Source organism: Watersipora subatra, chromosome 7 (assembly GCF_963576615.1).
Source record: "Watersipora subatra chromosome 7, tzWatSuba1.1, whole genome shotgun sequence".
NCBI lineage: Eukaryota > Metazoa > Bryozoa > Gymnolaemata > Cheilostomatida > Watersiporidae > Watersipora > Watersipora subatra.
The window spans coordinates 34,698,086-34,716,129 of NC_088714.1; the positions used below are offsets into that span (position 1 = coordinate 34,698,086).

The window sequence follows — 18,044 nt, forward strand, 5'->3', positions numbered from 1 at the left end:
GAATTAGAAATGCAGCTACATGCTAACAGCAAAACACAAGCAATTCAAGAACAACTGACAAAATTAGAAAATGCCAAAAAGGCAATTGAAACCGAGAGTCAAATTGAGGCTGAAAAACGAAAGGCTGTCATATACAGTCAAGCATTAGCTGAAGAAGAATACGAAGGATCTGGTCTCATGCTAACTGGTAATGGCCACCAAGTACTCGATGCACCACCAAATACTTTGAACCTTGCGTCCCCTTTTGCACCCAGCAAGCCACCTACAACTACAAAGCCGTGCAAAGAGTAAGCAACAAACCATGTTGCCAATCAGGTTCCACATACATTAGACTCTGAATCTGAGGATGATGATCTTGAACCTGAGACAATTATGCCTAGCGCACACACCTTCAATCAAAAACGGATGACTAGGCCTCCTACAGCTTCGCATTGCAAGGTGAACACAACTCTGGTAGCTACTGCCTTACAGCAAAATACAAGCTCAGAGCAGCATATCTCAGCAGAACCTGTTAAGACTGTAGTTATGACATATCAACTTCCACTATCAGAGCCAAAGGTGTTTGATGGAAATCCAGTAGACTATCCTCGTTGGGCGCTCAGCTTTGAAAACCTGATAGGTAAAAAACCACTTTCCGACTCCGAAAAGTTAGATTACATGAGTAAATATCTTGGAGGAAAAGCTTTAGAAGCTGTAAACGGGTACTTTCTCCTACAAGGTGAGACTGCCTATGTTGAAGCCAGAGCAGTCTTAGACGCCAGATTTGGTGACCCATTTACAATTGCTCAAGGTTTTAGAAGCAAACTTGAACAGTGGTCTGCCATCAAACCTAGAGACCATGATGGACTGCAGAAGTTCATAGACTTCCTTCTGTTGTGCAAGACTGCAAAAGTCTGTATAGACAAGCTTTCATTTCTTGACAACTATGAGGTTCATAAACAAATCTTGGCTAAGCTGCCTGAATTCATAACTCGGCAATGAGTGCGAAAGGCTACTAAATATCAAAAGAAATACAACCAAAGCCCAAGTTTTGAAGCACTTTGCAAGTTTTTGAGTACAGAACTTGAGATGTCATGTAATCCTATGTACGCCGACATATACGCAGGCAAGACCTACACAAACGATACTAACCAGCAAAGCAGAAACCTGAAGAAAACATATGCCACCCAGCATAATGGACCAACACAAGATATCAAAGGTGAAATCAGTGCTAAGGAGTGCGTCTATTGCAACATGAAAAACCACTCCACCGCAGAGTGTGGGAAATTCGGTCGACTCTCCTTTAACGAACAACAAACCTTCATGAGGGACAAACAGCTATGTTTCTCTTGCTTGACTGATGCCCACAGCTACAGGCAGTGTGAAGTACCAGCTATATGTAAAGTATGTCAAGGTAAACACCCAACAGCCTTACACAATATGCGAACTTCATCCGTCAAACAACAGATAAAATCTGGTTTTGGCAATAGCTCGAATCTGGAGCAATCTAAGCCTATAACCAACAGCTCCTTGCAGCCAAAAGCTGCAGAACCTTTAAAAACAAAAGACAATTCTCAATGGCTAGAAAAATCATGTTTGAATACATGTTTAAACATGGAATTGAACTCACTTTCGTGGATACTACCTGTTTGGGTCTCAAGTAAAAATAACCCTCTAAAGGAAGCTTTAGTATATGCTCTTGTTGACTCAATGTCCGACACAACTTATATCACTGTAGATACGATACACAAGATACAACCAGACTATACCCACACAGAAATAGATATTACAACAATGACATCTGACAAAAAGAAAGTCCATACTCATCTAGTGTATGGTTTGACAGTCAGAGCCTACAATCACAAAGTTTGCTATGAATTACTCCCTAGCTATTCACATCACAAAATACCTATTGACAGACGACAAATACCTACAAAAACTGTACTGAGCCGTTGGCCACATCTCATACAAGTAGTTAATGAATTACCTAACAATCACAAAGATGTACCTGTCGGCCTACTCATAGGCAACAATTTTACCAAAGCCTTCAAACCTCAGCAAGTTATCGACACTGATCATGATGATGAACCATTTGCCATCAAAACTGCCATAGGCTGGAATGTTATGGGTGACAGTGCTCCACATACCACACTAGCAACAATTGTTGACCAACCAGCCAAACATGATTTTGTGACATTTCAGTGCACAACCAAATCAAACAAAGAAGTGCACAAACTCAAATATATTCAACCAAGAATTTCATGGTGCACATGAAGACACACCAAGCCTCTCTGTAGATGATAAACTATTTCTTAACATACTAAAAACACAAACTACTCTAAAAAAGGGCAAGGTAACCATGCCCTTGCCATTCAAATCAAAACCATATGCACTAAATACAAAATCAGCTGCCATACATAGGTTTAGGCTGCTAGAAAAGAAATTCCAGAAAGACTCGCATTATAAGGAACAGTACCATGAGTTTATGAGAGATATAATAAACAAGGGAGAAGCTATTCCTGCAACTGAAGAAACTACTGACCACTCATGGTACATTCCACACTTTGGGGTGTACCACCCTAGAAAACCGGATCGAATTAGAGTAGTTTTTGACTGTGCTGCCAAGGTGGGAGGAGTGAGCCTGAATGACTTTCTTCTTCAAGGGCCAGAACATATGAACGATCTGCAAGGAATCCTGCTAAGGTTTAGACTGAGACCAATAGCAATCATGGGAGACATCGAGAGGATGTTTCACCAGTTCAAAGTATCGGAAAATCATCAAGATTATTTACGATTCATTTGGTACAACGCAGAAGGTCAGCTTCAGTCATACAAAATGACGGTACATTTATTTGGAGCCAGGTCCTCTCCTGCATGTGCCACTTATGGGCTACGATTTTTGGCTGACAATTTCAGAGACGCAATTCCCCACAACACACAATCGCACCACTTTATACACCATAACTTTTATGTTGATGATGGCCTTGCCAGTGTCAGAAACGAATCTGAGGCCGTAAACCTGATCAAAAAATCTCAGGCTCTGTGTCAGACAGGGAAACTGAGGTTACACAAGATAGCTTCAAACAGTAGAGCCGTACTAGCTGCCATTCCAAAAAGTGAGTGCACTAGCATATTAGTCAGTCTGGAGCTTACCTCAGAACCTCTTCCACAAGAAAGGTCTCTTGGTGTACTGTGGGATACTAACCAAGATATATTCACTTTCAAGCATGAACCACCCTCAAAACCCAACACCCGAAGAGGAGTTTTGTCCTCAGTCGCATCCGTCTTTGACCCTTTAGGTCTGATATCCCCCTTCACACTCAAAGGGAGAATTATTCTGCAGGAAACCTGCAAGCAGAACTATGATTGGGATACCCCTTTAGAATCATCACTGCTAAATTGCTGGGCCAAATGGATGTCAGACCTCTCCAATGTACACAATGTTCAAGTACCTCGATGTGTGTCACCCAGAGCTTTCAATCAAATTGAAAGTGCTCAATTACATACGTTTACCGATGCTAGTACTACCGGTTATGGTCACTGTACATATTTGCGATTAGTTAATACAAACCGCAAGGTTCATGTAGCCCTACTAGCCAGCAAGGCTAAGGTAGCCCCCATCAAGCAAATCACAATACCAAGGCTCGAACTGCAAGCAGCTTGTAGTGCTGTACAAGCGGTAAACAAGTACGTCAAGAAGCTAGAGCTCCCAAACATCACAACTTATTTTTATTCTGATTCCACAGTAGTACTAGGATACATCTGCAATACAAAGGAGCGGTTTCAAACATTTGTTGCCAACAGAGTCGAAACGATACGCACACTTTCTAAACCAAAAAATTGGGCATATGTGCCAACTAACCAGAATCCAGCTGATATGGCATCACGTGGTGCTAGCATCATTGATCTCACACACTCAGAATGGTTTTCAGGTCCAAAGTTTTTGTGGACTGAACCAATTGATATACCCCCACAACCTCAGCTGTCCATTAGTCCTAATGACGATGAAGTTAAGAAGGCCTCCATTTCCCTAATGACAACTGCCAAAATAGTAGTATTTGATAAGTACTTAGAACGATTTTCAAAATGGAACAGTGCAATCAAGGCAATAGTCTTAATACGAAAAGTGATCTATAAGGAAGCAGAGCCCAACTACGAAACAGCAAAGCATGCCATCCTTAGGATAATACAACATGATTACTTCTCTGATGAAATCGCTGATCTAAACGAATACAAATCAGTTAAAAAATCTAGCAGCCTTATGAAACTCGCACCATTCGTAGATGAAAATGGACTCCTTAGGATTGGTGGGAGACTCCAAGAGAGTTCAACCCTTAGCTTTCATGAAAAGCATCCTATCATTATTCCGAAGGCTAGTCACATAGCCAAACTTGTCATTAGCCACTATCACCAGTTAGCTGCTCACCAAGGGTGTGGACCTACTCTAGCAAGCATCCAAACTCATGGGTTCTGGATAGTAAATGCTAGATCTCAGGTGTACAAACAAGTGAAAAGTTGCGTCATTTGCAAAAAAATACGAGGTACGCCGAAAATTCCTCAGATGGCTACTCTACCTTCAAAAAGGTTAGACGAAACCGCTCCATTTACTCATTGTGGCCTTGATTGCTTTGGCACATTTAGAGTCAAGGATGGACGCAAGGAAAGGAAAACATATGGGCTAATCATCACATGCTTGTCTTCTAGAGCTGTTCATATAGAACTGTTAGAGGACATGACCTCAGACAGCTTTATAAATGCTCTGAGAAATCTCATAGCCATTCGTGGAGCTGTATCCACTATTCGGTGTGACCAAGGAACAAATTTTGTAGGAGCTTTCAATGACCTAGCTAGAAATATGCAAGGACAAATTACCCATCACTATTCGGATATCAAGTTTACATTTAATCCTCCCCATTCCAGCAACATGGGTGGTGTTTGGGAGAGACTTATCAGATCAGCAAGAAACATTCTAAAAGGAATGGGTGAAAAGCATGGTGGGAGACTGAGCACCCCTCAACTGCGGACCCTTCTATATGAAGTGACTAGCTGCATTACCCGCCTACAGTAAAAGATTCACGTGCAGCATAAGGTTTATTGAGAGTTGGCTTTCATACTGTAAAACAACTCCAAATATGCAGTTACATCTCCCTCTCTCCATCTCTCCCTCTTTCCCCTCTCTCCCTCTCTCCGTCTCTCCCTCCCTCTCTCCTCTCTCCCTCCCTCTTCTCCCTCTTTCTCTCCCTCTCTCTCCCTCTCTCTCCCTCTCTCTCCCCCCTCTCCTCCTCGCTCTCCCTCTCTCTCTCCTTCTCTCCCTCTTTCCCCTCTCTCCCTCTCTTCGTCTCTCCCCTCTCTCTCCCTCCCTCTCCCCCCTCTCTCTCCCTCTTTCTCCCTCCCTCTCTCCCCCCCTCTCCTCCTCGCTCTCCCTCTCTCTCCCCTTCTCTCCCTCTCTCTCCCCCTCTCCTCCTTGCTCTCCTCTCTCTCTCTCCCTTTCTCTCCCTCTCTCTCCCTTTTTCTCCCTCTCTCTCTCTCCCTTAGTTCAACGCAACACATGCGGATAGACAACATTTTTGGTTTTTCTGTCGGGCGTATGAAGAAACAGCTTTCGGCGTGTGCCTACTTTTGAGCAGGCGACGTATAGCTGGTCATGGCTGATGCAGGGTGACAGTAAGTCGATAGCAGCTGCTCTCTTTCTTTTCACAATAGCGTATCGCAACCCTCGGAGTACTCGTGAAAGTTCTGTAATAGTAAGTTACAGTAGGCCTACTCGTAGCTGGAAAAGATTAGTAACTCGGCTGCTGAAGGAAATGAACATGGCCCACTATTACGAACAGCGGCAAATCCAACGTTAGTGGAGATGTGGAGATGTGGCAATTCATAGACAATACAACATCGTATAAGAAACACTTACCTTTTTGATGTGGAAATTTAGTAGATGAGAAATGCGTTTTTCCAGTGGCTCCAAGAAACAAACGTTTACGTGACCTTCTCGGTACACGTTGGCAGTCAATATTAATTGCATGTAAATAACTACTCGTTAATTTATTTTATTTAATGAATAGTACATTTGTATAGCTGTATAGACACCTTTGTATAGGCCGCAGAACTCAGGAAAAGTGCTTTTTAACACGGCAGAAAATTTGCCGTTTAAAAAGCGTGCTAACCGGGGATTTCGGTTAATGCGCCCGAGCGGTGAAAGAAAAACAACAGAATCGCCACACCTTTATATAAGCCGTTTGGCTCAAATCGTCAGAGAAAAGTAGCGGCTAATAGTCCATATTACGAAATTACGATATTACGAAATTACGATAATTAGTACTCATATTAATTCGGTTGGCTTCGTTCGACCGAATGGAAAAAGAAAGACCGCTCTATAATTTATTTACCGTTACTACACATATTAATTCAGTTCGCTTCGTACGACCGAAATTCGTACGACGATAAAAGAAAAGACCGCGTGTACTAACCGGAGAGGCGTGTACTAACCGGAGAATCCCGTTAACGCGCCCTAGATACCTAGTAGCGGGTAATGGTCCGAAAAGTACGGTACTCTATACCGCGGACACTCAATCACACACACACACACAACGATTGCCGTTTATATAGTAGATGGCAGTAATGAATAGTCGACCTCTTGGTGTCGTCACAGAAGAACAGACACCACTCACACCAAACATACTTCTTACGATGAAATCACAACTTACCTTGCCACCCCCTGGTGTGTTTGAGAAGGCAGACATTTATTCTAAAAAAACGTTGGAGAGTTGTCCAGCAGCTAGCTAATGAGTTCTGGCGAAGGTGGCGCAATGAATATATTCATACTTTGCAAACCAGGCAAAAATGGACCCACAAGCAAGACGAAGTGTTGGTTGGTGACGTGGTTCACGTACTCAAAGATGAGGGACTCCGAGGTGACTGGTCACTCGCGCGGGTCGTAGATATAGAACGATCCCATGATGGTGAGGTAAGAGCTGTAAAACTATTGATTGGGCCGAAAAGCTATCCTAATACTAAACCACAGCATCTGGTAAGACCAGTTAGCAAATTGTTGTATTAGTCAAAGCTACCAATAAAATTTCATCCTAAAATTTTAGGTGGGAGTGTTAGATTCAGCAATTTATTTTGCTATACACGTAGTAATGTGTACATCTTTACTCACTGTCCAAGTCTATCAGCTGTCCTCAAGAGACAGCAAACAAGTCAATTTTAACCACAGGGTTGTGATTTCACCAAGCCTTGTCCTCATTTTATGTGTTTTTCAATACTATTTCAACATTTGTGTATTTGGTTTATAATCGGAAGTATGATTCATTAGCAATTGGCAGCAACACTTCTATTTTTTGGACCACCTGAGGCATTTATCTTGTGCACCTCAAGCTGGTAACTTGTGTTTTACACTTATCATATTCGTCAATATTCCTAAAGTAAACTAAAGTCATCAGAAAGCACGATCAAGAATACTTATCATGTCATATCACAACCAGGACAATTCTTATTGCATTTCCTGAGAGGATGTAACAAGGTAATACTTTTTACTTTAATATCATTATTATACAGAGTGCCTTTTTCATTTGTGATTATTCATATAGTTAATGCTTTGTTTTCAGCTGCCTTTTTCAAGTATATGCGCATTTCTGCTTTATATCTGTTATATACTCATTCATATCAAATCATAATTTGTTAGCAATGTTTTATCTGCTGCATATTATTGCGAGTTTTTATACATCTTTTATACTACTTTCACTTGCTATCAAACTTGCTATTGCCTCTTTTATTATTTACTCTTCATTTAATTTCAATTTAGTCTCACGATATATCGGTATATGCATATATATCAAATAAACATACTATTCACATACAACTAACAACCGATAATCTGTTGGATCTCAGATCTATTGGGAAGTGCAATACATGCACAGAGATGAGTTAATGTTCAAATAATCCACAAATGTCCATATATAGTTTTGTCGCTTGTAGACAGTATCTGGTCCTCTGTGCTCTTTGTTCTTCTGTCTCATTAGCATATCTTTCTTCATTACTTATTCTTACCCATCCTGTTCTAAGCCAGTGTGACACTGGCTTACATATCCTTATATACAGTGTTTCATTGGCTTTCCATGAAAGCTGGCTTGCATAATACTATGCTAATCCCAGGATAGCTTGATGCATGTGGCTATTAGAAAAGCAGAGTTTAGCAAATCCATAGCAGTAACTAGTTCGTAAGTTGGGGAGCGTCTGCACTTTGATCTTATAAATTCAAGTGATTATTCTTATAATTAAATATTTTTGCAAGATATTAAAAACGGCTTGGCAGTACCGCGATATTGGGCACAACCGTAATATCATCAACCAAATTTTTAGGAAAATAATAACAGTAACATATTGCCCAACATCGTTCACTATATATTTCGATCTTGTAAATTCAAATGATTATTCTTATAATTAAATCTTATAATAATCTTATAAAATCGAATAATTATTCTTACAACTAAATATTGTAATAATCTTATAAGAATCGTTAGAAAAATATTATTGTCATTTCCTTTACTTTCACTGCTTTGGACATCAGTTGGAATACCAAAGTACTCATTATAAGTGTCTAAAATGTCAGTTACCTACTTTAAAATCGGCAAAAAAAGAAACGATTACTTTTCAGTACTTCTACGTTAATTACAGAAACCTTCGGCAATTGGACAATGCCATAGACTGGTGAAATGAGCACGTTTTCTCGTAAAATGAGCTCGGCTTTATGGTTCTGCTATCTGTCACACTGCTTTATGGGCGTTTTGTTAGCCTGTCTTGACAAACTGTTGTTTTTGCGAGTTGTCCCCCGTCGAGCGGGCGAGCAACACAACAGCTTGTCACAAGACGTACTGCACCTGATGCATCAGCTGCACTTATAGGGAGTTGTTCTCTTCCGTCTATGCGACTTGGTTGCGATGTTATGTCGGTCGCTCCATTGGTAATCAACTGATTTCGCGCAAAAATTTATGTAGAAAAAAATAAGATTACAACGTTTAACCAAAGACTTGGTTGTTTACAACTTTGTTGTAAACTTTAGTAAAACTTAACAATAAAGTAAATTGAAAATAAAATCCATAAGAACAAATAAAACTGACTGATACAAAAATGGAAATTAAACTGATGGAGCGCACAAATAACGACATGTTTAGTCGCTGTTGTTGCCTAAGTTCTCAAGTTCTACTAAAGTTCACCGCAGAGACTGGTCTTTGGTTAAACGTTGTAATCTTATATTTTCTACATAAACTTTTGCACGAAATCCGTTATGATTACCAATGGAGCAACCGACATAACATCGCAACCAAGCCGCATGGATGGAAGAGAACAACTCTCTATAAGTGCAACTGATGCATCAGGTGCAGTACATATTGTGACAAGCTGTTGTGTTGCTCGCCCGCACGACGGAGGACAACTCCGCAAAAACAACAGTTTGTCAAGACAGGCTAGCGTTTTGTAGGCCGGTCTTAATTTTGATTAAAAAAGGCTTGTCAGGTTTTAATGGCGATTTTAGGCCAAATTAATCTGTCTAGTTATGTATTATCCGATCAGATGGGTAAGTTTTAGGATATTGTCTACATTTTTCAAAGACTTGGTAACATATTTGAATAGGTTTATATGTGTTTTATACTTAAATGACTCCACACAAAAATGGTTAAATTTCTTGATGAGCTCTCGGTACAAGGGTTTGGGTATGGCGTTGATGAATAGTTTTCGGGAGTTGTGTGCGCATATGCATTTATCATAAATCTCCCAAACACTCGCTTCGCTCGTGTTTGGTCATGGGATTATGGGCACTACAAACATTTTTTTGAAATATTTGTTTAGAAATAACACGATGGTTTGTAGTTCCTAAATATTACAATAATATAAATTTAAAATTTAATTAATAAAAAACCTTCGTTCTAAAGAAAAAAAAAGTTCACTCACTAGCTTATAAATGCATTTAATCACAGACAACATACAGTCACACTCACACACTCAGTAGTGACCACAGGTGTCCTACAGGTGGGATATAGGCGAAGGCGAGGCGCAGCCGAGTTAACAGGTATTGTGTAGCCAAATACCTGTTAGCAGGTATTTGGCTACACTTGGCTACACTTGTGGCCAAATACCTGTTAGCAGGTATTTGGCCACAAACACGCACACACAAAGCAACAAAGGTCAACGTAGTTATGAGCAAAAATGAAGTTTGCAACTAAATATCTTACCAAGCCGATGACCAGCACACACAAAAACTAAACCAATCAACACGACTACCCATCATGTCAAATTATTCCAAGTTTCAAGTCATGTCTTGTAAAACTCACCTTATGGTTTCTCAAAACTAGTCCCTAAGTCCCTATTAATTTGAGGCTGCCTGATTGTTGTTTTCAAAATGGTCGCTGCTAGCCTAGCGTCCTGCTTCAACACCTCGGTAACTATCGAGGCATCACTGAGTGCTCCCGAACTTTTCAATTCTCTCTTAAGTATCCAAGAACCAATCAAAATTGGGTTAACACTATAGTAAAAACCATGTGCTTCTCTACCCATGCGCGCAGGAAATACAATGCACACTTGTTAGCATGGCTGAAGCAGTACCTAAATCTAATTGTGCACCTGATGCTGAAGTAGTGAAATGGTATGATCTTATATTAATCAATGGTTCATATTGTAAATTGGGTACTGTATATCATGGTGATCTGATTGAAATGGTCGCCTAAAGCTGTCCTCATTTATACATCTGGGACAAAGATGAGTGAGGTGATTGTGATCATTGTTTTGTATAAATAATAGGAATTATAGCATGGATGAATGGATATTCTATTGTTCACTTTCCTTTTGGTTCATTTTATACAAGTACACAGTGTATATTTTTGGTTCTATTCATGGATTGTTTTGGGTTTATGCAAAAATAAATCAGGGCAAGGCACATCACCAGCACATCTGGCCTGTAAAGCCAAGGTAGCACGATTCCCTACCATTATATTGCATTTCACATAGGTGTCCTTATTTGGGTCCAAATCAGATGATATTGCCAATTTGGACCCACTTAAGGACACATGTGGTATTTCAGATTTACCCCCCACCTTCCACAACTCTTTGTTATTGGTTTGTGTCCCATTTGTTTAGGTTTCTTTACAACGTCAGACTCCACTCTGGGCAGACTTTGGTATATCGTAAGGATATAGGACATCGCCTACCTGGCTTTACACATGAGTTGAGTAAGCAGTTTGCAAATGCCACATTAAAGATGATTCCCAAATTCTCCGACAAAATTCAAAAGAAAACATTAAACAGTGAATACAAATATAATGTTTCAATACTGGAAGTAACCCCCGCTCTTGAAATCAATGAAGAGTTTTTCAGTACAATAACAATCACAGCTGAAGTTAAAAGGGTCAAACTTGATGAAAATGGAACATGGAAGCTTTCGCTATCTTCAAGTGAGACTGGTTTTAAAATTCTGATTATTAACACAGAAAATAGAACTGTTTCTCTGATAGTAAAAGAAAAAACATGCCACATTCTGCCTTTCAACCTTGACAATAGTTTCACAGATCCAGAACACCTTCAGCTGATGATTAATGCAGTGTGTAACCTTAGAGAACGCAACAGGCAATGCTGTTCTGTATGTGAACTCGTATCTTTTGACCCAACGTGCTCCAAATTTAGTCCATTATGAGGCACAACCAAGATTTCAGGGGAGGAAGGAACACTACACCGATGCTCAGCCAGCTGTTAGATCAGCTTGATGCTACATGAATATCTCTTGAGTTTGGGGCGTATGTCAGGCAACAGTTGAAGCGAGGAGGTCTGCCACCCAATGCATCATATGATGACGAGTAAGTATTCACCCATACATATTTCTTGACGTTCAAAACCAATATCACAACCCAATCCAATATCTTGTTGAGTCTGTGAAGTTGCCTTCTCTAGACCTAACATGTTGCTAACAGCCACTGTAGGTGTAAACAAAAATGAACATTATTAACATAATATGACTGCATAGTTCTTTTGATTTAGGACAATGAGCACTATGCTAAGACTGTTTATAAAGAGACCAGATGCCTATAAGAACCTCAGAGAGAGCAAGATAATTGGTGTTGTGCCCGCTGAGAGTACACTAATCCAACATAAGAACCAGATAAAGCAAATTCCAGGCATAAATATTGATTTATTAGCTTGGCTGCGTGGAGAGGCCAACAAAAGAGGGTTGGCAGGTGTAGGAGGCGGACTAGCTGTTGACGAGATGTCAATACAGGTAAATTTTGTTTCATGGATGGACACTGAGATGCAATGAGACTTTTGGGACAGTTTTCTTAGTTTATTAACTCCTTCATAAGATGGGCAAAATTTTATAACACTGACTTCCTGGGCTTATCATATCAGTGGTTTGTTTTGTAGAAGAAGTTAGAAGTGGCTTATGACGGCAGTGGTAGAGGCTTACATGAGTTCATTGGCTTTGAGGAGCTGGATCCAGTAATAACAGATCTGAGAGATGAGAAGGATAGTGTGCTGGCCAAACATGTCCTTCAGTTCTACTTCAACGGATACAGTGGTTTCAAGTTACTGGTCTGCCATTATCCTGTAAAAGCCTATACAGCGAAGGAACTAAACCATCTTATCCAAGATGTTGTCTACCATCAACATGTCTATAACTTCAATGTAAGTAATTAATAGATAAAACATGACTCGTCTTTTGGTGGAGTTGTCTGTCCAAAATTTAGTGAGTCAACCAACAAAGCCCAAAGGACATCTACCTGATAACTCTATAAAATGATAGTAAGATGGTTCAGGCACTGATCTAAGTAATCAAACCATAATATTATTGTTAGCATTGAAATAATCATATTTTGCATTACAAAGTTTTTTGATTTGAAGCTACTGTATAACATAGTACATATACATTATCCATAGCCAAGACACTTGGCACCCAAAAGCCAAGTGTCTTGGCTACATTATCCATCAAGAATTGAGAGGATCATCGATATAATAATCAATGGAGGGAATGAATTTGAACGTCCGCCCTACTCAAAATAGAAATTAGACACCAGTAAGCCTGCGCCGTCATTTCCTTCTAGTAATGAATTTTTTACAAAACAGGTTGAGTATGTTAATCTTGATAGAGCCGCTGTTAACAGAAAAGTTATAAAAATCAACACTACACACCCAATCAGATCGTACGCATATACTAGCCGCAACATGAATGATAGGAAAGCTACAATCTCATGGATGATGGATCCTTAAGTAAAGACTGGAAATCAAACATTTTTGTTGTTTAAAATAAGTTGTTTATACAATATTTTAGTAAGATATTCCATGTCACTACATGATATGTTTTTCTTTAAGCATTGTGTAAAAAAGCTGCGAAACTCTTTATATGGATGCAGGCTGGTGGGGACCAAGAGCAAGATTAAGAGCAGTAATGGTAAGTTAGCGTCATCTGTGACAACATGTTCAATAGTACAATTATCTATTTTAATCAATGATGTTGCTTATTTCCCGGTTTAGGATATTTGGTGTGGGACCACTTTCTTGATCTGTAGAGATGGTCTAGTGAAACTGAAGTCAGTATCGCCAGAAGATTAACTGATGATCATCTCTTCCTCACGACTAGCCTAAAAATTAAGAATGACTCGGCTGAGGCTATGCTAGATAGGGATATGCTGAACAGTTTCAAGGTTGGTTTCACATTGCACAACAATCAACATGATTGGTAGCTATTTTTCCAAGTGGGTAGGCTTGATTACCATCATAACAAAATTAACGTCAAGAACAATCCATATATCTCATCATTTTATATTACTGATTGACCAATCATCTATATTGCTGCTAAGACAAGCTCAATCCAGAGGTCCTTATTAAATATAATGCAGGTGGCCTAAGACAGGCAGAGGCAGCTCAATGGGATTGTCATATCTCCTTGATATCACACCTTTGTTCATGGTATATTTTGTTTTAGATGTATAGAAGGACCCTTAGCGAATCCACTAAAGTTGATGGCCTGATTGAACTGCTTGAAGTTACATGTGATTTGGTTGAAGTTTTCAACGATCAGAAACCAGTGAGCTCCCTCGTTGATCCGAGGATGAAGACGATACTAAGGGCACTAGATTACTTTAAGCCGTTTCTGGATGCTAAGAGGTATGAAAGCTTCACCGCAGAATCCACGTGGGACATGGTAAATTGTCTAACCACTATAGTGGAACTTACCAGACGAGTAACATCTAAGAAGGGCACACTTATAATTGGACTCATCAACTCGGATGTTATGGAGAATCACTTCTGTAATGTGCGTACACTTTGTAATGGTGCCAATAAAAACCCAACATGTAAGACCTATTGCTATATACAGAACAGTGTTCTTTTGACACAACCCGTGTCTTTATTTAAAAAGCGAAATGCACATGTCAAGTTTCTGACATTTTGATAATTTTACATATTCACCTTACAACACTGTCATAGTGACTTTATTATAAGTTGGTGTTTTGGTAAACCATCAACTTACCTACATGTAGATACAAATATTCATATCACATTTCACAAAATGAGCACTCCCACTCAGAATCGCCTATCCTTCGAAGCTCTGATGATTCCATCCCAGTGCATATTCTGTGGTACCTCATCACAACTGTAACATACATGTTAATAAATAATAATAATAATAATGTAATAGTTATAAACTAAAATAAACAATGAAATGTATGCAAACAAATCCGAATTTTTTTTCATTTTGTTTGATAACAATTATTTCAAGGATTAGATTGTGGATACCATTCAAATAGACATTGTTGACATAATTAGCAACAGCCAGGAGGCCATTTTCCAAGATGAAAACAGATGATATATTAACAAGTTGGGACCAAAGCCCATATACTTGTTGTTTCGCAGGATGTTTCTGTTGTAAACGCCTGTTAGTTGTTACTGCTTCGCATGTTCTGTAGTACTTCATTGTTTAAGCACTTGTCATCACATTTTACAAATGTTGGCTATTATGTGTCAACTGCTGAACATATGGTTAGCTTTGAAATACGTATGTTTGTCTCACCAATTGCATTGAATCCAATCAACATCATCACCATCGCTATCAACAACTGTTCCTGCACAAAGTATGCATGTATCATTCTCCACTGACTCGACAGCAGCAGGCTGGTCAGTTAAATCAACAGGAACAGCAGTCCTGCGCTCGACCTGCATTCGGTGGGCGATTTCCTTCTTCGGCTTTCTATTCATTATCTTCCTAGCCTACCAAGTCCTTGTTCTTATCATCCTTAGCAATACCATGGCATACAACTCTACAACAATGATAACTGTGATGCCTGGATGGTCTGTACACAGCCTTCATTGGGTCAGGAGGTAAGTGGGGAAGTTGATGTTGCTGATTGACTGCTTTTTTTCACCATGGCCAATTAATAGCATCTCCAACACAAAACATAGCATGGGCGTGGCTTTTTGAGATGCACAGTGGGAATCATCCCCTCCCTCACTCTAGGGGAGCCATGTCAGGCTACACAATCAGATTTTTTTTTAAATTACAGTATATTGACTGACCGCCCCAACCATACACCCACCTTTTGTTGCCTATGCACCACTAGAAACTTCTTCAAACAAACACTGCCATTGATGAGCCAAACACTGCCTGGCTATTCTCTGCAGCACTGTTAGCATTAGATGGTGTTCTCCTGGTTAATCTTCTCTCTTCAGAGAACCATGGGGTGAGAAAACACCAAAAACTGAGGAAAAACTGGAATGCATCATCGCTGATGTATGTCAGGGAAGAGCCCCCATAGTCTCTGGTCAGACAGTCTTGAAACGAGGCTTGGTCATTAATATCTACCAGCAACCGATGTTTGTTAACCTTTATTGTTCTTAGTGCTAGTAACATCTCTTTACACTGCTTGGCCTGTTCAATCTTACTGTATTAAAGTTTCATTTGGAGTGCTTCTAGAGCTTTTGAAACAAGTCTTATCGCTGGCCCAGCTATATATCTAAAAATAGAAATGCTAGCATGATGTATCCTGGATTATCTTCCAAAAATTCACCAAAAGTGCGGCTCATAGCTCAAGTCTCAATTTGTAAATGGCTGGTCCTTTAGCTGTCATATATCCAGGCCCTGTAGTTGTCATATATCCAGGCCCTGTAGTTGTCATATATCAAGGCCCTGTAGTTGTCATATATCCAGGCCCTGTAGTTGTCATATATCAAGGCCCTGTAGTTGTCATATATCAAGGCCCTGTAGTTGTCATATATCCAGGTCATATTATGCTAATTGTGATATAGAAACATTCCGGTAATTGATTCCTGGTAAAGCAAAGATGAGGTTCTTAAACTCCACTGACGAGCTTACACTAGCTTAAGTTTGTGCTGGTAGTGTAAATAGTGCAACTGAGGCCAACCATTAGGCCAAAAAATGGGTGATGGATAGTGGGCAATGGGTAGTGAGCGATGGGTAGTGGGCGATGGGTAGTGGGCGATGGGTAGTGGGCGATGGGTAGTGGGCGATGGGTAGTGGGCGATGGGTAGTGGGCGATGGGTAGTGGGCGATGGTTAGTGGGCGATGGGTAGTGGGCGATGGGTAGTGGGCAATGGGTAGTGGGCGATGGGTAGTGGGCGATGGGTAGTGGGCGATGGGTAGTGGGTGATGGGTAGTGGGTGATGGGTAGTGGGTGATGGGTAGTGGGTGATGGGTAGTGGGTGATGGGTAGTGGGCGATGGGTAGTGGGTGATGGGTAGTGGGCGATGGGTGATGGGTAGTGGCTGATGGGTAGTGGCTGATGGGTAGTGCAACTGTGCAAGTAATGTAAGTTCTTGCTCCATTCCACTGAACTTAACATAGAACACTGCCTACAATGACTAGTCTGTGCACAGGGCTATAGAGTCAAGCTTTGCATTCAATCGTTTGACAAACCTGATCCAGCTCTGGCTGAATCACTGAGAGATGACACGTCACTATTAAATGTCTGTGCTCTGCTGTCTTTATTATTCTTATCTTCAGATGCTTTTTTCAAGCATTGTTTGAACACTGTGACAGCTTGTCTATCTGAACTGCCAAGTGCAAGTAATTTTTTCCCTCCTAGGAAGACATTAGAGCTGGCAAACTGATACACCCTACATGCAAAGTCATTGCTACAATCAAACAAAAACATAAACACTATATTTGGCACCAACCAACCCTTTGCCCTCATTATTATCTTACTTACATTTTTACTTTGGATAAGGTCCATGGTATTTCGTTAGTAAATTTCAAAGAGCTTTTCCCAATTCAACAGCAAGCAACTAAACATTGTCATTTTTGCCTTCCTGCATTTTCATGCATGCTGTTACCTTGACAAGAATCCTGTTCTTGGCATTTTCTGTGTCTGAACTATGTTCCGAATCATCAGAAGAGCAGCAACAACAAACTCTCCAAAGCTGTCTCTCGGCTCGTCTATTTGGTTTACAGCAATAAACTCATCAACTTCCTGCTTTGAAATAACCCCTCCGTATCATTCTCGCTGTCAATGAACTTGCCTTACTTGATCTATTTGTTTCCTGTGTGACAAAGTTATATGTAAGCTGTAGGTAAGATTTTATTTTCTCACAGAAACAAGCACGATGGTCAATATTAAAGGGACAGTTTAGTTCTCTGGAGATTCTGACCCCCTCTATTTGGAATAGATGTGATTATAGATAAATATAGGGGTTTGCATTTGAAATATAAGCTCTTTAGCTTTTCAATGATATGTTTGTTCATCATTGTCAGTCAATGATTGTGCTCAGTAGCCCCATAACAAAACTCCATGTTCTGGAGTGAAAATGAAGAGCGTGAAACTGAATGAGAAGTATGAATGAGAGCGTAGAAACTCTGGTAAGGAAGAAGGCAACTCCCACAGTGATTTCATTTTGACCCTAGAACATGGAGTTTTGTTATGGGGTTAATGGGCGCAATTATCGACTGACAGTTATGAAAAAAACATAACATTAGAAAGCTAAAGAGTTTATCTTTCAGATGAAAACAACTATATTTATCTATAATCACATCTATTCCAAATAGAGAGGGTTCAGAATCTCCAGATAACTATACTGTC

The 18,044-nt window shown here is 40.1% G+C and overlaps 2 protein-coding genes across 2 annotated transcripts; both read left to right on the top strand.

Annotated features, from left to right (window-relative positions):
- Positions 1 to 405: 405 nt before the first annotated feature.
- On the top strand, positions 406 to 981 carry LOC137400705 (uncharacterized). The gene has a single exon (XM_068087037.1). The coding sequence runs from the start codon at positions 406 to 408 to the stop codon at positions 979 to 981; it is 576 nt and encodes a 191-aa protein (XP_067943138.1).
- An 87-nt stretch (positions 982 to 1,068) lies between these two features.
- LOC137400706 (uncharacterized) lies at positions 1,069 to 15,850 on the top strand. Its single transcript, XM_068087038.1, is given in 11 exon segments — positions 1,069 to 2,243; positions 2,401 to 4,973; positions 6,626 to 6,723; positions 6,725 to 6,940; positions 11,752 to 11,819; positions 12,001 to 12,238; positions 12,382 to 12,642; positions 13,524 to 13,658; positions 13,940 to 14,309; positions 15,222 to 15,333; positions 15,682 to 15,850. Coding segments are annotated over 11 exon segments (5,415 nt in total).
- Positions 15,851 to 18,044: the final 2,194 nt, after the last annotated feature.